The 23,827-nt window shown below is 40.3% G+C and overlaps 1 protein-coding gene across 1 annotated transcript in view; it reads right to left on the reverse strand.

Annotated features, from left to right (window-relative positions):
• The window catches only part of ADAMTS12 (ADAM metallopeptidase with thrombospondin type 1 motif 12), a gene marked incomplete at both ends in the record, with an annotated part of 140,753 nt that overhangs the window by 53,704 nt on the left and 63,222 nt on the right, over positions 1–23,827 (reverse strand). The window contains 6 exons of the mRNA XM_084225838.1: positions 3,990–4,134; positions 4,806–4,949; positions 7,437–7,586; positions 8,726–8,850; positions 10,483–10,566; positions 12,446–12,642. Coding sequence (XP_084081964.1) covers positions 3,990–4,134; positions 4,806–4,949; positions 7,437–7,586; positions 8,726–8,850; positions 10,483–10,566; positions 12,446–12,642 — 845 coding nt within the window. The remainder of the gene's footprint in view (positions 1–3,989; positions 4,135–4,805; positions 4,950–7,436; positions 7,587–8,725; positions 8,851–10,482; positions 10,567–12,445; positions 12,643–23,827) is intronic.

The raw sequence follows: 23,827 nt of genomic DNA on the forward strand, positions 1-23,827 counted from the left end.
TCCTGAGAGGCAACAAAGAAAGCAGGGCAAAAAACATTCCAGCTACCTTTTACCAAACCCCCTCTGCTTAGCCAGAACTATTCTCCAGAAAGGGAGGACAGAGCTGGAGGGCCATTTCTCCCTCTCCAGTTCACATGCACACCAGCTTTTCTTTGTCTGGCATGCCTGCGTGCTTGGAACTCCTGACTGATCAGGGCTTTGCATGAAACACCAATTCCAAAGCAGAGAAAGCAGGGCTCTCAGAGGGACTGCACACTGCCAACAACAACAACAGAAGCAAAAGCCCAGGTCTTGACTCAGGCTGTTTGGATGCCATAGTCCAGTTCTGGAAAAGGGAATAGAGCTGGCAGCATCAACCTGTGAAGAAGGGATGGCTCCAAGTGCCATCAGAGAAAAGTTGATAAGAAGGATCCCACCAGCAGCTCCCACTGGGATTCTGAGAGGAAGCCACATACCAGATTTGGAAGTTAACATATAAACTGCACACTTCCAAAAATGCAGCCCCAATGAGCTAGCAGCAATGTTCATCCAAGTGGGAAATGCAGAGTTTGGCTGCCCATTTCTGACCTGCTTCTGTTTAAAATGGCTAAGCTTGGGCACAAGCTTTGAGAGAGTTCACTTTCATTTACTTCCTCCATTGTGTGTTTACCTTGGTTTGTCAACAAGAGCACCAGAAAAAAGCTGATGGCATGGAACATCTCAAAGCACTCCAGCCCTCCAGCTGGAATACAATGTCTTGGCCACTGCATCTTGGTTCACTGTTTTGGGGCAATGAACTCAGGACAAACTTTGTTTTGCAGTTCTCTGTTTATAGTTCAAGGGCAGCACTCCTTATGAAGGCCTTGTGAAGCCCTCATTATCAGGTTCTTAAGGCAGAGCTACCCAAGTGTTCTGGTTGATGAATTTTCTCTCATTATCAAAGTCATCTTTTATTTAAACTCTTCTACAAAGAATATATTTTGAGGTTTTAGTGCATGAAGTGTATTCTTGCACCATGCCTCAGACAACAACATCAGAGAAACTGGCATAGAAAATAAACACAGCTTTTCATTACTTTTATTATTAGATTTCACCCATAGATTTCAAAGTCAAGAATTCACAAAGGGAAATCTTTAGCTTTGCAACGATTTTTCCATATTTATCTCCATGTCCCAGAACTGTTTTTGGTCTCTAAGAATACTGAAACAACAGCAGAGGAGATACACTACAATATGAAAAACAACAATATAAGAGGATGCACTAGGTACTGCATGCCTTTGGAGGTAACACACAGAAATTCATCACTCTGCTGTGGCTTCACTGCAAAGCAAGTGGGTTCTCTTTTCATCAGCAGTATGATATACACTTTCCACCCTATCTGTGAGAAGAGGGTCTGTGCCTTGAAGAAAGCTGAGCCAAAAAAATGCTCAGTTTCAAGGAAGCCAAAGGAAGTTTTGGAGAAAAAGGCAGTAAGATGAGTGTTCTGATATCCTACATGCTATTCTATAGGAAGCTATGGGTCTAGCTATGACTTGGAAAATTCCTCCATCTAACAGATATTTTGCTTTTATTTGCCTTATTAGGGGAAAAATATTTATATACTTCACAGGACATTTTGCTGCCTAAGTGCTTCATGAAAACCACTATCTGAATTATAAATATTACTTTTTGCTAAGTGTAATCACTGAACCCCAGGGCATCTTCAGCTAAGTGCAGATTGTTCTCTCAAAAAGGATCTGTGGATCAAATTCAGTCAGACATTAAAATGTACAAAACAAAAGCAGCTTGTCAGTGAGCGAGTAAATAAGTAAAGAGGAAAGGCAAAAAATAGTCAGACCTCTTAGACAAAATGACAAAAAGACTGATGATTCAACATTCCAGGTTGACCCTACTGTTCCCAATTCCATCTCCTGCCAGTGCAACTACCAGCAAAATACAGGCCTTTCAACAAAATGCAAAACGAGAGGATACCAATTAATTTTCTGACATATGTCTAGCTGTAAAATTGGTTAATCAGGAGATCCGAATGTAAAGGCCTATTAGGTTCAAATTCAAGGAGGGACAGACTGAGCCAGTACTGCAAAATTACATCCTAATTTTCTATCTGTACCAACAGACAAATTACAGTAACTAAGGAAACTCTAACAGCAGGTAATGAAAGCAATCTTTCAATACCTTCTTCAGATTCAGCAGTTGTAGATCAACACTGGTAATCACATTATCTATTTAGGTTGAAAAGATTAATCAGAAATAATTTCTCTAAGAGATAGGTAGATGGAGATACGCACAATTATCTGAATGGAATAAACAGTCAACATCAGCAGAGCCCAGTCCAGAGCTGTGTTCATACCAGCACTGCCACTAGCCAAAACACAAGTGTGTTTGACAGGGCCAGGAGGCTGGGTGCTGTCTCCAGCATTTACTGAACATTGCTGCTCAAAACACAGGAAAATTAGTGATCACTTATCGAGGCTAGCACTTGGAAATATTTTTGCTGAGCTGCTCTATGTGTAAATAAGCTGTGTTAGAGTGCATGAAATAGAAGCCTCTCTGAGTCCCTCAGAGAGAAAAAGAAATGCAGGGTTTGAATTAGAACCTCTAGAGAAGCTGAAATATATTAAACCACGCAGACATGAAACAGAAGTGTAAGTTTTAATTTTAAGTAAGTAAAAATATATTTTAAGTGCCTTAAGAGACTATGTTAGCTAGTAAAAGGCCCTAAAACCTAGTTTAACAGGTCAAAGCATAACAAAAACATAGCAGAACATTGGTTGCATTTCTAGAGAGAATAGAGAGAACTACTCACGTAAATAGATAAAATTATGTACCTAGATTTTGGGCAAGAAAACAGTACCTTTTACGGAAAAAGATAAAATTATGTACCTAGATTTTGGGTAAGAACTGACACGACTTTCGCACATTAGAATTAAGTTCAGATTGGTGTAAGAAAAATGTTTTAGAAACGTGCTTTTAGCTGATTGGATGATTTATGAATACAATCCCTTGTATTGGGGTGAGAAAGAAGAAGGAAGAAGAATAGAAAAGGTGTGGGAGCTGCTGCTCCTGCTGCTATTTTTGCTAAAAACATCAGGACTTTGGCCAGAAAGCTTTTAGCACAGACTTTAATACTCTGAAGTCCTTGCGTTTGAGACTGATGTACTCATGCAAAAAACAACTTCATTACCACCAACAACTGCTCTTGTCTCTTTGAAGACCCAACATCCACGATAACCTCGACAATGCTGTTCAGAGGTCCCAAAGACCTCTGAACATTCTAGGTACCACTATTTCAGTAAAATACCATACCACTGTACTTTAGCTAACACAACCTGTTACTCTGCAGGGCTCCACAATCTTGTGAGGGAGACTTCACTTTTCCCTTGCATCTCCTCACAATACTGTTTTGCTATGCTGTGAAGCAGACCTCAGGGTACTCTATGAATTATACATTTCTGCATAAATATCTAATGTTCCACACAAAAATATTGGGTTTTCAAAACAAGTATTTTCCACAGGGACTGAAATATTCTTTTGTTTGTTAGATCATAAAGAGTAGAAAAATCAGGATGTATGGGAAGAGAACACAACCCCAATTTCTTCAGAAAACTCTTCCTGGAACTGAAGATTTGTTCCCAGAATTATTTAGTCAATTGAAAGCCACAAGGTTGAAGAATATTTTAAAATTGGACTTAAGCTGCATTAATAATTTACCTAAGAATTAGTATTACAAGTTTAAAACCAAAACAACTCCACTGCAGAAGGACAGGCACTGAACCATAGATATGGCTGAGATCCAGCAAAGATTTTGTGGAATACAAGGCAAACAGCGTAACAACTCGCTTACAGAATATGCAGGGTTAAGTGTGTTAGGCAATGCCTGCACTGCACATCTAGCCTGTGAGACTCTAAACACACTGCATTTGTAAATGAGGTGCACTGAATACACTTCCATGCTGCTCAAGAATTCGGAATTCTTACTAGGAGAATGAAGAAAAACATTCAGTACTTACATCCACATCTTCACAGAATGTAGCATTGGAACCATACTGAAGCTGGCATTGGTGGTGCACATCATAAATCACTCCAGGAGCAATGATTGGGGACTTCAGAACTTCTTTTTGGGGGATGTCATCCAGACAGAATCCCCACCCACGACTAAAAGACAAAAATTCCATATTAAAAAACTCTCTACCACCACAGTTTTTTGATGTTTCTATACAGACGTTTAGTATCTATTTCTTAGCGGTAATTTTGATTATGGCCCCTGTAAATAATACTTCCAGATTCCAGCCAAGTTTGGCTGAAATGCTGCAAACAAAGTAGTCACTCTGTCTAGCAAGAGATGGTTTTAAAATGGCAAAATACAGCTTGTCAAAGAGGAAATACCATGAGCTCAGTATGGTTTGCAGAATGGTTCAGAGAACTCCACAGTGTGTGGTTAAAGTTGTACCACATCACTGGTCTTGAAAATAATGGAACGGATTTGAACAAGTCACTGAAGCCACACACATGGCACTGTGGCCAAAGGCAGAGTCTATGAAGCTCTGTCAGGGCCCTTGATGGAAAGGCTTCTTTCTTCCTGGTAATTGCAAAAAGCTGCAGATTACACCAAACCCGAGCCAATATGACAAGACTTGAGTTCCCTTCCACACTACAAGACTTTAGAGAGCTTTTCCCAAATAAATAAGCAGCAGGACACTTGTATGTCCCCCAGGGAAATTAACTCAAGCACAGTAAAACCCCCTACAATAATCAATGCAAAATGTACTTTGAATTCCAGCACAGTTGTGCTCAATTTAGGCAGATGTTACAACCTGACCACTCACTCTAGGAACCGGGTGATGTACTCTTTGCTGCACTGGGACCAGGTGAGGGGAGTAGGATCATACTGCAACTGTCGGGACATAATATACGGGCGCTTTCCAGCAGGCTCACAGTCGTTCTCCTTTCCATCGTGCTGGATTCCAAAACTGGAGGTAAAAAACAACATCTAATAATTCCAGCTGACTGGCTGTACCACAACACCTACTTACAGGTTCCACTCCATGCTTGAAAAGACACATTGCTTCTTCCCCTGCAGAGCTGTAGTTATCTGTTTGCTAAAAGAAAATGTACACACAGAACATACGACCCAAAATCTATGGAAAATCTACACCCCCACAGGCTTTCAAACATGTCTGTTATGCACAACAATACTGGCTTGCACAAATAAAGAACAGACTGTCACAGACTATACTTCTGTACTTTAAAGGGAGTCCAAATACCAGTGCATAGCGGGGGCAGAAATCAAAGTTTAAACCTAGAAGTTAGATTACAGCTGTTACAGCTAATGCTGCTCTCTAACTCTTGAACCCAAACTTGCACCACTTTAACTGAGTCTTTGTTACATTCTGTCTTAGACTCTCTCATAATTACATCTCTACTGCTTTTTTTGTTTTTAAAGCCTTTGATACACTGCACCAGAGATACAGTTTACAAACTGATTGAATGTCCAGTGAATTTCCTCCAACCTCTATTCCCTCATCCCATTTAATTTTCTCAATCTATGCAAACAGATCTCCACAGCAGGTTCTTGCCACCATCTCTGACTTGCTGAGAAAATTTTTTTATTCAACATCTTACAGAAGTCATAAACACAAAAGTTTGGATGGTATTCAACCGAGTAAACACACATGCCTCTTCATCACCTCACAGTGAGGATTATCTCATAATATAAATAATAACATACATAGATATTGATATATGAAGATGTTGATACCTACATTGTTAACATCTGGAGGTGTGTAAGTTCTGAAAGCAGTGAGAGCTTACTTAGGTCACGATTCAGTCACGAATCAGATAAAGTGTGTTCAAAATACTTAAGACTGCGTTTCTTAAAAATGTAATCATATCATGACTCAAAAGTTCCGAAAGCAGAGCTAATTTCAGACAGAACCAATTCCAGTAATGAGTTAGAAGTATAAATTCAAGGATCTCCACTTTCTGACAGGCTCTTTTCCACAAACAGAGTCTGTTTGTGAGAATCCTAAGGCTGCAAACACCTAGAGAGACAGTGGGGTGAAGAGCTGACTTTTGACATTCATCTAAGGTATGGGAGCATGTCTGTCTTTTTATTTTTTGTTCATCTGTTCTTACAAACTTGTCTATACCTGAACTTCTCAATGTGTGCACGCTAGCCTGGCTTGAGGTTAACAGGGTGACAACAAACCCTACAGTATTCGACATTCCTTATGGAGACAGTCCTTAAGGAAAGGCCCTGCACTACTCCTACTCCTGCAAGGGCAAGCACAGCAGTATTGAGCCCCACAGCCTCCAAAGGACACAGAATCACCAGCCAGACAGGCTACACAATAAGGAGGTCACAGATGGATCAAACTGTGGGGAAGGAGGCACCTCAGGTCATTAGAGTGAATGAAAACAGCTCCCTGCCAGCAACAGGCTGTGGGGACCAAGGGACTTAAACCCACAGCACCCAGATCCAATTGAAGTGATTTCAGCATTATTTATTCATACAATTTCCTTTCTGGCAGTGGAGAGGTTGAATAAATAGTGGCCAATGAATGGTTGACAGGGTCATTACCATCACCATCATCATCATCATTACATCCTATGAGGAAATAGAGACTCCATCCTGATTGGTGGCTGGGGCACAGTGATTGCAGATAAAGCAATGACCATGTGACTTAGCGGAGCAACAGAGTCCAGTTGAAAAGAGCAGGCATTACAGTCAAACCAGAGTATCCAGAGATAATGCTCTGCCCTGAGGAAGACAGCTGTGTCAAAACAGTTTCAAAAATCAATTTTTTTTCAAGTGAGCTAATAAACTGTTTAACCAACCAAAACACCTCCAAAAATCTAAAATTCTTAGAAATTTAGTTCAAACAGAAATACCCAATCATTTTTAAAAAAATTAACCATATCTAAAACAAAATATCCAGGAACTTTATTTATCCTGGTCTAGGAGTACCCACAACAGCATTATTATACACAAGATAGGACTTACTAAGAAATGCCCTAAAAAAAACTTTACTGGTTCATAAAAAAAAAGGGGATAAACATTAAATATATGATAAGATTAATATATGTTTTTCTATATGAGTTAAAAATATTTTCTAGCTAATCTGCACTACTGAAACCCCTTGACACAGTGAGACAGGCTTGTTTCCTGTAAATGTTTTGGATCCACCTGGGGAGTATCCAAAGTAATTGCATAGAAATCTAGCACGTGTTTGGAAAAATTAGCACGGCCGAGTGATGCTATTTCATTCTGATGTATTGAACAGCTGCATATGTGAAACACACATCAAAGGCTTACGAATTTGCTTTGAAATAAGCTTTGATTTTAGTAACAGAGACATTAATTCACTTTTTGTTTTGTTTCTGCCTCACAATTTGAGTATTAATATGCAAATAACAAATCTGACTCAGAGAGGTTCCCCCTTCCCTGTCAACTGTACCTGTGTCCAAGTTCATGAGCAATCGTGAAAGCCAAGGGGAGGCCAGAGTCCTCATTGATGTTGCAGCTCCTGTGAGGCTGACACATGCCTGACAGGTGAGACAAGCCTAAGGTTTCACAGGGACGGTTCATGCCAGCACAAATGTCCTTTCTAGAATCACAAAAGAGATGTGCCATTTAAAGAGCTTAAAACCAGCTGTGGAGCGTCACTGACACTGGGTAGCAAGCTTCCGTCTTACAAAGCGCTAATTTTCATTTTGAGTAAATCGTGGTGGTATGGAACAACATGCACTTGTTCTACTACTACATTATACTGCTATAATTTGTAGCCAGTGTTTATGTGGCTGTAGGGCCTAGATACATACACTTACTGTCAACTCCCATAAGCCAAAGTTTTAGAACCTCCATGTCTGGCAGCGTTTTAAAGCACAGTTTACTAAAGCCACCATAGCTTCATTCAAGTGAATTGTCTGAGTACTCTATACTTAGACAGTGAAATCTCACATCATTGTGAGACTTTATCTCACATCCTTATTTTGAGATTTTTGACCAAGAAAAGGATGAGAAGGTGGGGAATGGCCAAAGGGTGCACTCGATGATCTTGGAGGTCTCTTCCAACCTAAAGATTCTGTGACTCTTTTTTTACTGAGCCACTTGAGGGATGTTTTAGGATGGGTTTTTTTGCCTGACAGATTTTAGCTAAGGGCTGGTATTTTTAGACCACAGACTCAATCTTTTCTATATCAATTTCTACGGACCTGCAGAAGTCCCATTTCATGCTATGACATAAACGCCATGCATAACCTCAGACAACTCCACTTTCAAGTTTTTTGTTTCTCCCTTGCTTGGACATTAAAAATTACTTTGTGTCTCCTCAAATATGGAGATATTGAAAAATCATATGCTTTAAAGCTTAAAAATGAATTGCACCCTGTTTGCATAATACTCCTCCTTTCTGAGCTGCACCTGTACATTTCTTCAGGAGTTCATCTACGTGCTACCTTGTTTTGGTATATTGTCTCAAAGGAGAACAGAGAAGTCACTGAGCACAAAATGAGACAGGATCAAGGGGGGAAAATGACCTGAGCTGTGGAAATTGCTCACTTCTCGGGACCCACGAATCTTTATTTTGTGACTAAGATGCATCTCTAACCTGTATGCACATGTAGCGTCATCACTATTTCAGCCACGTTTCTGAGCAGGATGAACTAAGTGGTGGCCTGAGCCTATAAAGGAAATATCATCACCAAAGAAATGCAACTGAACAACAGTGAGTCACTGCTGTCATACCTGGTAAGAAGGACAGCCACATCATGGTGTGTGGGGTTGACATCACTCTTGGGATTGACACTCTTCTGCCACTTGCAGAAGCTGGCTAATGTCTTATCAGCATGGTGCACTATCTTCAAGCCTTGCTAATGGGAAATAAAGAATATATTACTGTAAAGACCACACTGCATTGCAGTAACACTTCAGTGAAGATGTGTAATCTAAATGTAATTGATTATGCTTTTGCCTAAAGTTAGAGCCATCATTAGGAGCAATGACACCTATTTATCTAACATTGAACTTTAAGTTAAAATGCTGACATTTCTGTAATTGGTGCAGCTAAAGGAAAAATTACAGAATGCAGAAATCTACATACATTTTGATAAATGAGCTTCATAAGATCCAGCACTGAACTGAAACTTTCAAACATTTTATATTCTATTGAAATCAAATTTTCCTCTGAAGAGAAGGTGAAGATTACTTATTGTGGGACTTTGTGATCAAATTTGTCCCTCAATGTTATGTGAACACTGTCATATTCAGAAAACAATTATGCTTCTAACAGAGTATTCATTTCACAATATTTTTCAATTCCAGAGAGAAGCAATGCAGTCATAAATGTTTCTTCCTCAACTTACTATACAGTTCACATGCAAATTATTGAAAACCTTAAATAAAAAGAATGGAAAATGAATTAATCCAAAATTGAATTTTCTAATTTCTAGTCTTCGACATTCACTTTATCTTGCCTCAGTTTGCTTTGTTTTTAACAAGTATCAAAGTATGGGATTAAAGGTTACCAGACAATTTCTGGGGAACCCAAAAACAAATTCTGAAAGGTATTTAACACTGTTACTTCCAACATTGTCATCCCTCAACAGGAATCCACATTTTTTATCCAAACAGCCACAGAAGTTTAGCAAATACAGTAATTGGAGGTCACCACAGATCTCAGGTCCTGATTGTCGTGTTTAGGTGGAACCTCAAGTTTTTGTCCCACTTATGCTGAGAGCTATAAGGACAGACTCTATCCCAAGAAATATTTCTGAAGACAAAGCCACGAGGATTGGTTTACTGCTTTTACTAGCACTGGGACCATCTGGCTTGTGGTTATAAATTCTAAGCCACTGAGAAAATGCCTTTAAGGTGTAATTCTGGTCAGAGGTAGCTCTATCATGCATTGCATTTAAAAAAGAACCATAAAATCATGACAATCAGCATGTATTTAAGTATATAGTAACACATTTGTGAGACAGACACATTGGAAACTACCAATATACAGCTAATTACAGCAATTAACATCTACTTTGTCCTCACTTTTCTTTGTTTCAAAAGAGATTTTAAGAAGAAAAATATGTGTTTGAACTGCACAATAAGAGATTTACTCCTTCAGAGACCTGCAAATGTCATAGCATTGTGCTTCATAATACATTTTAGGCAATGCTAGGTAATTAAATTCTGAATGTTGATGTGTAGTTTCTGTTTCTTATCTAGTCTTCTTTGGCATCCCATGTTCTCCTGCACTTGGGAGAGATTCCATTTCCCTGTTCTTAACCTGCATGTTTTAATTACAGTTTCCTATGCAATTTTATGCAGAAATGCCTGAAGCCATCAGCTAAAATACTTTGCTATCCAGGGCAGCATTTCTCCTAAAACCAGACATGTCAAAGGTTTCAACAGAGTAAATTTAAAACATTCTTTTAAGCAAATAATTACAGCTCAATGCATTGAACCCAGAAGTTTTGTAAGTGATATTTTGAGGTAAATAGAAACCTTACCTCCACCTCCTCAAAGAGGATGAGCCGGACCAGCACAATGTGAATAGCATTGCCAATGCTTGGATCATGGAACAACCCTGTGACCTGTGCCAGAGCCAGGAGACATGAGATTAACTGATTCCTCTATAGCAGAACACAACTTCAGAGAGAAAATACATTTACTTCTAGCATACTGTTGATCTGGGGATTGTTTTATTTTTTAAATTCTTAAATAATGGAAAATTTACTGAAATCCAATAAATATTACAACTACCGCAAATGCTAACTCTGCCTAATGAATGATGATACAAATTTTGGCAAAAGTTACTAAGCTAAAGAGCAAAAGTCCAAACAAGACTAAAAATATTCAAAAATTTCTGAGTTCATAAAAAATACTAGCAGAAAGGAACACAACATCTACAGTCATACAGCACTGATGGAGAGGTCCACCCAGGGTGCAAATAACCCAGCATATCAAATCGTCTTGTTTTAAATAAACAGGATTCTGTCAAAAAAAAGCAAATTTAGTCAGCACCAGGCAAAGAGAAATTAGTTGAATAATGGCTACTCTTGTGTTTTCAGAGTACAGGAGAGGATGATAAGTACGAAAGCAAAGATAACAACTCCATTCAAAAAAGACTCCACATAAAAAGGAACAAGAACTGAACTCTGCAAATATGTGACTCAATTGCAATAAACATCATCAAAATGTTGAATTAGGCGGGAGGAAAAGGAATCAGAGCAGAAGATAATCACGATGTATCTATACATATTTATGTGTGACCTATGCCATCTATCACAGGAAATACGAATGAACAAAATGGATAGCCTTTGGGTCAAAACTGTTATGGAGAAGACCACTAAAGGAGAAATACCAAAATGAAGTAGAAATTGTGTTTACAGAGGTCTGATTTGGGTATGGATCTTTTTCAAGATATTCTACTGAAAATTGAAACATTTTAAATAACCCTAATATCTAAGGTCAGACTGCAGAGAAAATGTCGAGTCTTGTTTATTCTTGAACTGATAATGACTGGGTTTTATTCCAAGCAGTTTTCCCTGTGCGGACAAAACCTCACGTGCTTGAACAACCTTTGTACCTGTTTATTCAGGCTCATTGCCTCAGCAGCAAGCTGGGGCACTGCTTGGGGCACAGCTGGGAACAGATCAGTCACCATGGCTAGAATAACACTCTGATTACCTCCACATATATTGCACATTTCCATGATAACCAGACAGAACACATCCTCAATGTACTCTCAAGCTCAATATCTACCATGATACACATCATACTGATAACAGGTATTAATAACAGAAGGCATATCTATGGGCAGATGTTATGGCTTTTCCCAGAACAGCTTCTATTTTGAAACTTGCCGCACAGGAAAGCATTTGAAGTTCAACTTTTCCTTATTCCAATGCAAACTTTGTACTCCAAGAAGGATACTTATCTGGAAAAACAGTTGTATTGGCTTCAACTGGGACACTTAACTTGCTTCATAAAAGTTCACATATTGCTGTTTGGATTTGTGATCAAAACAGTAACAAGCTGGTTCTAAAAAGCTACAATGGTTTGCAAAGTTACGACAATTCCCAGCAGGCTCCTGTGTGCCTTTCTCATACACAAATATGTGAAAGAATTTATATACTTAAAACCTGTAGAATTTCTCTCTGCCACAGCCAAAAATCTGAAATCACCACTGAGCAACAGGTTCCAAGGGAGACAGAGAATTTCAGTGGAAAGAAAAATAGTGCTAGCTTTTACAGCTCTGAGATTTATCTCACATAAATCCAGAGAAAAATTGTGCCTATACAAAATACAAGGTAAAAAATACTTAAAAATACAGAGTTTCAATTCATATGTATTAATGATAGTACACTTTTCTCCATGAGCAATACTGCAGACCTGTTAGAAGATCAGCAGCATAATCCAATTCCGATTTGCTCATTTGCCTATCCACAAACCCCAAAACATTGTACGTACCATGTTCATTATAGTGAGGATATATGACTCCACATGGTCACTTCCATGATATTCAACCATTTTGCTGTCTGCCACCACAAGCGTCTCCACCCATCGCTCCTTGCTGACGGAGCGCCGGGAAACCCTCCTGGCAGCTGTGTGATTTTGTTCCCATCTCTCCCTCTGATGCTGCTGCTGTTTGAAAAAGCTCTGGGTATCTGGAAGAGTGAAAAGTAATGCCGTCTTGAAAATATTTTCAAGCTTGAACTGTATGGCTGTAACATATACAGGATGATGTTAGCTGGAAGTGACTCTTCTGGCTGCCACTCACCTGACCTACTGCAGAGGCAACTCCAAAAGGACACCAGACTGCTAAGGGCGCTGTCCAGTGAAGTTCTGAATTTCCTGAGATGGGTTAAACACGCACCAAAAAGTCACTCCACTTAAACACAAGGGATTACCATTGTAAAACAGAGCCAAGCTAAAAAAAAAAATTGAATTGGAGATGCCCTTTTCAAGAGTTTCTCTCCTGTGATTTGGCTCTAACCTCCCCAATGACACCAGCTGATAGTTTAAGATAAGGGATATGCTTTCTTCACAGGCAGTTCATTTTCCCATCAGGATGGCACGTTAAGTCCAATACATTCTTGGCACATCCAAGAATGCCTTGTTTGGTTTATGGAGAATATCCTTGACAAATGGGGACACTTGACCAGCAGGTGTCATCTAAATACCAGCAGGGCAGCCACGGGATCCTTGCCTGCTGCCATCCTGCCTGATGACAGGACAGACACTCACTGCTTCCACTGCAATTTTGGGATCAGTGCATCTAATGCTTCTCAGGAAGAAGTCTCTGCTCTGTAGGGCTGCTAGCCACCTTGCACTGTGTTCAGTGGGGCTAATGCCTCTCCACTCACTCTAGCTTTAAATGCCAGCTGTCCATGTTACCAAGGAAATGCCAGCAACTTAAATAATGCAGGGCCTAAAAACCAAATGAGATGCCAGTTTTACAGCAACTGCTGGCATTTTTCCAACCCCTGACCCTGAGAAATGCTTCTACAGTGGTGGGATTTCCCAAGTCCTACAAAGGATCAGGAGCACTTATTTCTGTTACATGTATTGCAGTAGTTCCTTGTCATCTCACTCATGAAAAAAGATGTCCTAATTCCAGATGGGGCACATCCACAGGCCAGAAAGGCAGCTCCAAGTGCTTACAGCCTTTCCAGCATCACCTCCATGACTGTGGGGCAGGGGACAGTTATCCAACATTACTTCCATGCCCAGTTCCCAGTGCTGAGAAGCAGTTCCCCAGACACTCTGCCCTTAAAGAACAGATGACTGGCAGCTGGGTCCCTTCACACTAGCTACACCTTTGTCATGAATGAGCTGTTTGCCCTTTAGACCCAAGCACAGACAGAACAATCACGGCATCTTATGTACCTAACAAAATGCGGCACCACCGGATGTGTGTATCTCTTTGTGCAAAATACAGTGAATATCTTGGTTTATATATTCACATTTTCAGAAATGTGCTCTCTGACTCAAGCCTGAAAGATGCCTCAATCCTGATAACACATAATGTGTGCAATTGAAATATGCCACATTAATAAACAAAATAACACCGACCACATGTAGAACAGAGCCACCGTGCGCAAGTGTCCTGTACGCTACAGCAATGAGCTATCACTGCTATAACCTGCACCCTAACCCCACTAACCCACACTGCAGAACCACTCCAGCTGTCTCCCTCAGTCTTTGTTCAGTTACAGCAATCGTCTCCTCAATGAGGGGCTATTTATGAGCTGGTATTCATTAACCTCCCTTGCACATTTGCACAGTTTTCAGCATTCTTATTTCTATGAAGCACGGTTCTCATTATCTACACTTTTAAGCGTTTTGTGAGAAAAACCTTCCCCACATCTATCTGAACAAAAAAACTCCGTTCAGACTGCTGGTTAAGTGCTTTGTTTATAGCCAAATAAAACCTCAGGCCAGCTGTCAGGTTTTCTGTTTACAGCTAGCAAAAAGTATTGCTAATTGTCTGGGGAGCTGATAGCACTGGAGGTAAAAATGTTTAAAGTCATAGAGACTGTAGTGGTGAACAACCCTCAGGGAAAAGTTTGGAGTCCTGGTTAAGCATGAGGTTCTGTATTGTATGAAAATCTGAGAAGAGGTGAAAATGAATGCCAGATAGCCAGTGGATTCTGCAGAAAAAACTCTCCTCAGTGATGGACAACCTCCTCTGCAGGGTACGTCACCTGGGCAGGTAACATCTAAGGAATGGATCCCCACTGTGTGAAGTCTTCTGGCAGCTTTTTTAGTTAGACAAAGCAGATAGAATAACCTCTTGGAGCCACACTAAAATACAGGCAGCTACAAAATACTGTTCTACCTCCGCTTTTATCTCTCTTCAAATTTTGACTGTCTCTTTTTACCATCCAATGGTGAAGTTAAATAACCTTACCTTGTTTTTACATTCAATGAGTAAAGTGTTACAAGTGATTGCAGATCTACTGAGAAATCACCGACACCCTGTTGTCCAGGCATGGAACTCTTGACTGGGAGCCCAACAGTTCAGGATTATCCAAGTGAGGAATGGCCTGAGGCTAAGAACAGTGCTGCCTGAGGAAAGCCTCTTTTCCATCATAACTGCTGAGCACAGCTCAATCCACAAGAAAGAGAGGAGAGATAGGGGATACTCCTACCCTGAGGGTTTCCATGGATTTCTGAAGAAGAGGTATAACACAGATAGGATAGTGCTGGAGTCCTTAGGAATAGAAAAGGAATGCTGTGATGAGAGTGTAGCCAGGACAGCCTAAGACTACATATAAACAAGGTTGGTAAGAAATTCAGGTAACAAACTGTATTAAATTCAAGCAGCAATACTCAGAAGTTTCTAGCTGTTGTGGGAGATAAGTTTGCAGATGTGAAGCTTTCATTAGAAAAACTGGTTCAGCCCAACAAGTAGCATACCATGTCCCAACATGGATATGCGATACCCAGACATTTGCCTACATAATCAGAAGAAATGGTGTAGATGACAGCATTTCATCAGCTTCTAGATAGAAATGGCTGATAAACTTCAGCAAAATGGTTGGGTTTTTAAGATCAAATTCCAAATTGTTTTTAGTGAAAATAAAAATATCCCTTGAAACTGCCCTACAAATTCTACTTGACTAACAACAACATAAAAGGCCCTTAACTTTCAGCTACTAGGAAAGATTTTAAGTTATCTGTAAGACTCAACCATATAAGAACAAAACCAGTATTTCACAAACTTTTCAGGACAGTTTAAAGCTGCATGAAAAAAAACCTCTACCCTCTAAAAAATCAATTTAATTTTTCATCAGGTGACAACATTCTTTGCCAGTCCTCTATAAAAAAGAGCTTTCTAATCTTTAACTAAATGATCTTACTAAAAAAAAAAACCCACGTTAAGTTCTTCTTCACTTAGAACAACTCATCCATTCAAAATGAGCTTGATTGTTAAGCAGTTAATTTCTGCTTGCCTTCTACCACTCCAAACTCCCTAAAAGAGCAAACATGACTCACGTCACTTAAAGGCATTATCTGAGATTTCCACAAAACAGACTTTTTCCTGCATTTCTTTCTTGCTGGAGCTGCTCAAGGAAGAGTGGAGCGTACAGTGCAACACAAGGGGACCTCCAGGTGCCAACTACACATAGCCAGCCTTCAACATCTTTGCAGGTACACAGGGCTTTGCAGAAGCAAGGTGAAAATGTCTGGAAGTTCCCAGTAGAGGAGAATGACTGAGCTGTAGAGGAGGAATCCACAAGTGAAGACTGTCACACAAAATGTAGTAGCATTGATTTGTGCCTTCACTTTCTACTCTCAGCTCCCTTCTCTTTGCGCAAGAGCTCTGTCATTTTTTTCCACTCTTATACTGTTCACAGTCAAAATACTACAACCCCAGACAGGAGGTGTGAATGATGCTGGATGACTGAATTCCACACTGTTCATAACTTGCTACATTATGACTCTTCCAAAACCCTTCACTTTGTTCTAAGACACGCCTTTTGTTTAAGTATTAACAAAATCATACCATTTAGGGGTGAGTTTTTCAAGAGGTCAGAAAACTTTGCTGAAACACAGTGACACTGCACAAGCAATACTCTTTCTTACTCATAAGAAAATGAGCAACTTTCATAGCTGATCTACTGCGAGAACTTACTAATTGCTTACAAATCAAATGCAGCGAGCAGTCCTCTTCCCTGTTCCTCTCCTGAAATAAACAAAGTACTTTTCTACACACAGAATCTGTTTATAAACAGACAAAACTGTGTCTGGATGATGACAAAGTGAGAGTAAGGACTCATATGCCATAATGGGAAAACTGTTGCAAAAATGAAGTGAGTGCGTGAATTTAAAACTGAACAGATAACCAAACCAGCTCTTTTTACAAGCATTTCTAAAACAGGCCAAGCTAAGTGACACAAATACTTTCTGAGTGTGAAAAAGTGTTCACACAGGAAACTATTACAACTACTTAATCACGTACAAGCCCATGCTGACAACCCCCAAGTCCCAGCAAAAACAAGCACAGAAAAAGCAAGTTTACAACTCAGCAAGGTTTGTTTAACTTTGACATTCCTGCTGTCAAAGACATGGCATATCAAACAGTGAAGTCACACCTCTCTGAAGTAGAATGAAACTAAAATTGGACTTGTCTTGACTGATGCCCTTAATCAGATACTGCTGCTGATTGTCTGCTGCTCATGACCATTCAGGCTGTAAAGATGGAATGATAGATGCACTGGGCATCAGGAGGTACACAGAAAACAATGTTGTAGGAGACATATGCCTGAAGTTGCCAATATTCTGCATCAATGATTGTCCTTCTGACTGAATGTTCTTTTTTTTTTACTTAGGAATTACACCCAAGACAATAAGGGACAATTAAAAACTATACCTGTGTCAGAAGTTTTCCTAGGAATACATTACTCCATGTAATTTGAACTTTCCATGTTCATTCATTTGGCAACTTCAGTGTTTGGTGCCTCTTATTTTGGTGAAAACATTCATGAAATGGATTAGAAGTGACGTTTCTATGAATTAATCTAGCTCTTGGTAAAATGGCGTCTCAATACAATTTAACTTGCAGCACAATTGTATTAAAATTTAAAGTAAAACAACTATCATCTAAAACAGAATATACTCACTGTGAAACAAATTTGCAGATTACAAATTCCCAATGAATTATGTCTATGTAATAATGTCTCTCGTCAAATAACTTAAGAACTGCTAACCTAAAAATAACAGAGAAAGGAAGTTTTGGGATACCATTATGATGAAAATGAGAATTAAAACATATGGGCTTTATTAATAATCTTTCCTTTTATGTCTCTCTCTAAAAATTCATTCACACAGAATTTATGCAAAAAACCTTAGAGTGACATCCTAAAGTAGTTGTCTGCATTGGCAGTGTTGATCTGATTCTTAGTATAGTTTTCCAAATAGTATCCAGAAGCTCTTGAATCAGACTCCAAGAATTTCTGTTCCATATTTTTGTTCCTAAAATTTATGTTCCATAAATTTAATTCATATAATAATGAAAAAACCCAATCTGGTTACACATGCTGGCAATCAGAGGTCACCAACCAGCTGCAGTCAGGACCAAGAACAAGGGTAAAATGCTAAAATGTCTTATTCGTTTACAACAAAGACAGGGACATGCTGGAGAGTGTCCAGAGAAGGGCAATGGGGCTGGGGAAGGGTCTGGAGCACAAATCTGATAAGAAGAAGCTGAGGGAGCTGAGGGTGTTTATCTTGGAGAAAAGAAGGGGGGACCTCATCCCTCTTTACTGGGGGGACCTCATCACTCTTTACAACTCCCTGACAGGAGTGTGTAGCCAGGTGGGAGGTGGTCTCTTCTCCCAGGTAACTAGGGACAGGATGAGAGAAAAGGGCTTTAAGTTGAGCCAGCAGAAGTTCAGGTTGTGTATTAGGGACAAGTTCCCCAAAAGGCATGACAATCACTGGAAGATGCCCAGGGCAGCGGTGGAGTCAGAATTCCCAGTGGTATTTAAAAACATGTAGATGTGGCACTTAGGGACATGGTTTACTGGTGGACTTGCTAGTGTTGGAATAACAGTTGGACTCTGATCTTAGAGATCTCTTCCAACCTAAACGATTCTGTGACTCTATTCTCTTAGCTTGTGTGCTGCAGGTAAGTTTGTGCTGGCGCTATGGAACTCGGTGGTGAAAAAAAGTGCTGAAACAATCAAAGGGTACATGTTTTATGCTGCTCCATACACCCAAAGGGCCCATGCCCACAAAGGGTACATGTTTTATGTACCCTTTGTAGTGTTTTGTGGATGGGAAGAGAGTTATGAACCAACAGGATTCAGAAATTGGCAGCCCAAGTCTCTGGAGGGCCCATTAGTTCTTTAAGGTCACTTAAGTGATTTTCACAAAGGCACTCATTGAAGGCTGCCCTAATGCCAAGCTCCAAGAGCTGGCAAGACAGAAGGAATGGTGGACAGAGCACCAAGGAAAGGAAAGGTGCCAGAAAAAAACCCCAACAGTTATGCTGGAAGAAGCAAAGGACAAGAAAGAACTACTAAAGATTGTCATTCCAAGGATTTGAGCACTGTGAATGCTTTACATGGAAGGTTTGCTCTTTACAAGTGGTTCAGACAAAAGAGAAGGTTTTCAAGCCGTGAAGATTGCAACCAGCCTCTCAAGGGACTAGAGCCAGCTCAAAGAGGCCTCACCTACTGGCTTTAGTAAGTTTCTGAGTACAGCAGCAGGCTGGGTGCTGTGCCACAGGGACTGTGGAGAGTCATTCCTCTTGCACAAAAGCAACTTGAGCCTTTTACAACATTCATGCTCACATAGGGAAGTTCACCAGACCGATTGAATCTAAGCCAAATAAACATTAGCAGTCATCTTCTTATGAAAGAGTAACTGAGAATAACCACATTGGATTCATGGATTCTAAGTAAACTCGTGCATTTCCTTTTACTTCAGAAGTGGGCAACTCCACTTTTATCAGCCACCAAAGTCTGTACAGTACTGATAACTATCAAATACTAATCTGAAGAACCATTTTGTTCTGTTCCCAATGGAACCAGAAGAGGAAGAGTAGCAAAGGAGACAGGTGTGACAGCATAATTCTCTGCTCTGGACTGTAATATCCTTTCTTCCACACTCAGCCAGGGTTTCCTCAGGTCCATCCTCAGCCAGGGTTTCCTGAGATTTTACCAGGGATAAACTGATGCAGAACTGAAGGGGAGCACTTGGGTTTCCCCACGCAGAAAAACAAGAGGCTTCTGCTCACATGTGCTTTCTTGTTTAGCTCACAGAATCTAAGAATAGCCCTCTGCAAAGACTTCAGTATGTCACTGCCCATCCCTGGAGAGGACAGACTGCTGCTCCATACACCCTAAGGGCCTTTTTCAGCCCTGCAACAACTGAGGAAGGTCTTCCTCCACAGATGCCTTTGCAAAATACTTCCTGTAATATCCTCATCATGCCAAAACCAGTATGTTTAAAGGGCTTAAGGAGTACAGGTGACTATTTCAAACACTGTCAAGGCCACAGATGGAACTTGTCATAAGATAAATCGACACAGTGAGAACTTGAGCTAAGCACAGAAGGGAGGAATTTGCAACAGGAAGGTGCTATTCCAGGCCTTGTGGCAGGATATGGTTAGCACATCGTGGTTAACACATCCAGACAAAAATTCCTCTTGTGGCAAGCGGTGGAAAAGGAAACACCTGCTCATCCATGTATCACCCCAAGTTGTGGGAACAGCATCTGTGACCATCCTGTGGCTCCCTGGAACTTGGGCAGTATGAAAGTGGTACTCCAGGATGCCAGGTGAAGAAGGACCAACAGGATGGTGCTCGCTCCATAGATACTGACTATCTTCTGCTTGATCTCACCCTCCTTCATCCCTTCTACTTCCCTCTATTTTTCTACCTTACATTCATTGTTAAATAAGATCCGTATTGTTAACTTCAGCATATAGTCTTGTTTGCACCTTCATTCAAGCAGAAGCATCTCTCACAAATCAGATCTTAACATATGCCCAGCACTGTTTTGCCTGCTTATGCTACCCCATGCAGAATCCCAAATTTAAGTGGGTTTAAGGGCCTCCTCTAGGCCCCCAGGACCCAACCTGTGCACCACAGGAACTCCTCAGTGGCTCACCAATACCCTTCAAGTTAATAAAGCAGAATCAGCCACTTGCATCTCTCTGTGCTTGCAAATGATGAGTACAGAGCCAGCTGGAACCAGCTGCTCTTGCCTCCTCTCCAGGATGGATAGGAAGGAAATCAGAGGCAAACACACACAGGCAGCACAGCACAGCACAGCTGGGAGATGCTACCACTCCAGTGATTACCCAGGCTGCTGAGTGGTCCCAGAAGAGGATGCAGCCTCCCTGCACTCTAAGACACTGCTCCAGCTCACAGCTTCACCCTCACAAAAGCTGAATCTCAGCAGTTTGGTTAGAAAATATGTGTGAAAGGCACAGCTGATGAACTAAAGCTATTTCACATCATCTCACTACTGAATGCTTCTTGTCCTGATCTTACAGCATTCTTCTGCACCTCCTTCCCAAAGTGCACCTCTTCCTTTTCCATAACACCAAGCAACCCCCCTCACTGAATACTCAGCAAGGTTCCAGCTCAGCTGTGACCCCCAGGATTCCAGGCATCTGAGCTGCTCACACCATTTTCAGGCCAGCCCTCTTTCAGCATTCTGCCCTGATGCCTCCTCTGTGCCAAGACTCATTCTGGGTCAAAGACAGCTTGGAAAGTGCTGTTCAGCTGATCTCCCAGGAATCTCCAAACAGCTCTAAGAGTCAAAACCAGCAAGCAGATAGCTGTGCCTGTCAGACCGGCTGTGACAGTGCGAATGTTTGTGGCAGAGGCACAGCACAGCCACTCCTCTCAGCAGTCAGGATCCGGCCACTCTGAGCCAGAGACGGAGAAAATTTAATGTACGTACAAAGAGTGCAGTATGCTACTTGGCTGCCATGACAAAGAGCACTGGAGTATTTCAGTGATTAGTACAAACACGATCTCACTGCGTGGGAATAGTGGTGAACATGAATATCCACAGTGTTCCACAATGAGAACAAATGCCAGCTCAGCCCTTACCTTACATATAAGAAGTTACATGGTGAACCAGAATACATATTGTAGAGAATGCCACAGGCATCTTTTAAACAAAATTTCTCAGGCAAGGTTATTAAAGATGATCTCTTTATGTTCACCATATAAACTGCCTGATTTTGCAGCTATTTTAAATGTTTACCATGTCAGGTTTCTGCTACACATTCTGGCATTGGATTAGTATTTTTTGTGTCTTTTATCATTCAGTTACTCAAATATGCTCACATTTATAAGAAATAAAAGTTTCTAGTTTAGCCTTCAAAAAGTACAGCTTTGACTGTGGCATATTTCAAACAATCTCTTTCCAGATGTCAACAGAGAGGTTACTGAACATGCACATGCAAAGGAACTGGGTAGCCTAGTTGAAACTATCCCTACTGTTACACCCTTATTTTTTGGAACTGCCACCACAAAAACATTGGGATTTCAAGAGGACAGATTTATCGACTGTAACTCCCTCAGATGTAAAAATAAGTCAAGAATTCAGATTAAAACACATGGAATTTGAGAGAGTTCTCCAGTTGTAACATGGTTGTCCAGTTATGAAGCCCTAGATAGAAATATATCAAGTCAAAGCATAAAGCAAATAAAATTAATTTTTTTCTTTAAAAAATGGTTCCAGATAGAGGTTTGTCTTTTTACTTGAAGACTTGACTGACTAAGAAATAATCTAACCTCAGTGACTAAATATTTATGTTTGTATGAGGATGCATTTTCTTACATAAATTAACAAAGCATCCAGTAAAATAAACATGTGGTTATTTCACTGAGCACTGGAAATGAGAATTTCCTGGGCTTATAATCAATAGGTTAAAAATTGTCAGTTAGCTGCCTTGAGATTCTGATTTATAACACAAAAGGGCCGGAGAATGTTAAAAAAAAAAATCTAGATTAAACTTCCCCCCTTTTTCCGGCATCTTATCTAAAGTCTATTAGGTAGGAAGACAGATCCCTGCTTTTTTCAGAACAAACCAGAAGGTATTCTCTATGTCAGCTGCAGAAGCACCTGTGGTACATCAAAGAAAACATATCATACGATTTGTTACCAAAACACACAGAGGGACAAGGAGGTGGAAGAAATGTACTCTAAAACCAAATATAAAGCATTTGCAGTATTCCCCATAGTGTTTAAACAAAACTAGCTCAAATATCCAAGTACAGAAGGTCCATTAGGGTCCCTTTACAAATTGCCAGATTTTATTTTAGTGCTGCATTTCAACATTTTATTTAGCTTATTGGTATAAACACATTCCTTTTCACATTTGTTTTCCCAAAGATATTTTTTCACAGTTTAGTGTGCACTAAAAGGACTTGAAAGTGAGTCTAAAAGCTAGAAAGCAAGACAGTAATAAATGTTTTACAAATGCTCTGAAACTCATGGGAAAAACAGGTGTCCTTGGCTTTTAGTGAAGCAAAGATGAGATTTGGTACTTACATTACTATTTTATGTGTTTTTGACATTCTCACGATTTCTTCATTGGTCCCATTCTACAAATTGTACCTGCTCATTAATTCACTAAGGCTGAGTTCATAGGGGACAAACAAGAACCTGTTGCAGCACACTGGACATGGCCCAGCAGACAGGCTGAAACACAACAGAATGCAGGTCATGGTGCCAGTTCCATGTGGGAATCAAAGAAAAATAGCCTTTTCTAAGACTCCCAAATTGCCAGAGCCATCTTAGCTGTGCTTCCTGCAGCCTTCACCCCCAGCAGCTTTCCACCCCCATTACAACCCTCTCTACACACAGGATGCTCAGGTCTCCCCTCTGTTTTCTTGCAAAGCAGCAAGCTGGTAGCTAACCGCAAGCTCAGAAAGTTCTGCAGATCCAGAAGAAACAGCAACCTCCATGCTGAGGAGGACGTGTAACCCACATATTGGACCACAAAGTGTGATTAGAGAGCAAATATAGCAGACCTGTGCTTCCAATGCAAAGGGTAACCCAACATTGTCTGGCAAACACATTTTATCTGACAGCTATGTCTCCTTCACCCTGTCCAGTCTGTCTCTGTCACTGTCCTGCTCTCACCTCAGGATCTTAGAAATAGGGCAGTACCAAAGCAATTTTTGTAGCAAGACCCAAGCCTAAAAGAGAAGCATCTCTAACCACTTCACCTACTACCACTAAGTTTTACTATGTAAAAACCTTAAAAATGACAAATCAGTCTAAAGATGCCGATTGATAGTGATATTTAGAAATCATTTACCTGAACTAACAGAGCAAACAAATAGGTAATGCCATTTGTTTTATAGCAGAACT

Source organism: Fringilla coelebs (assembly GCF_963513975.1).
Source record: "Fringilla coelebs genome assembly, chromosome: Z".
Lineage (NCBI taxonomy): Eukaryota > Metazoa > Chordata > Aves > Passeriformes > Fringillidae > Fringilla > Fringilla coelebs.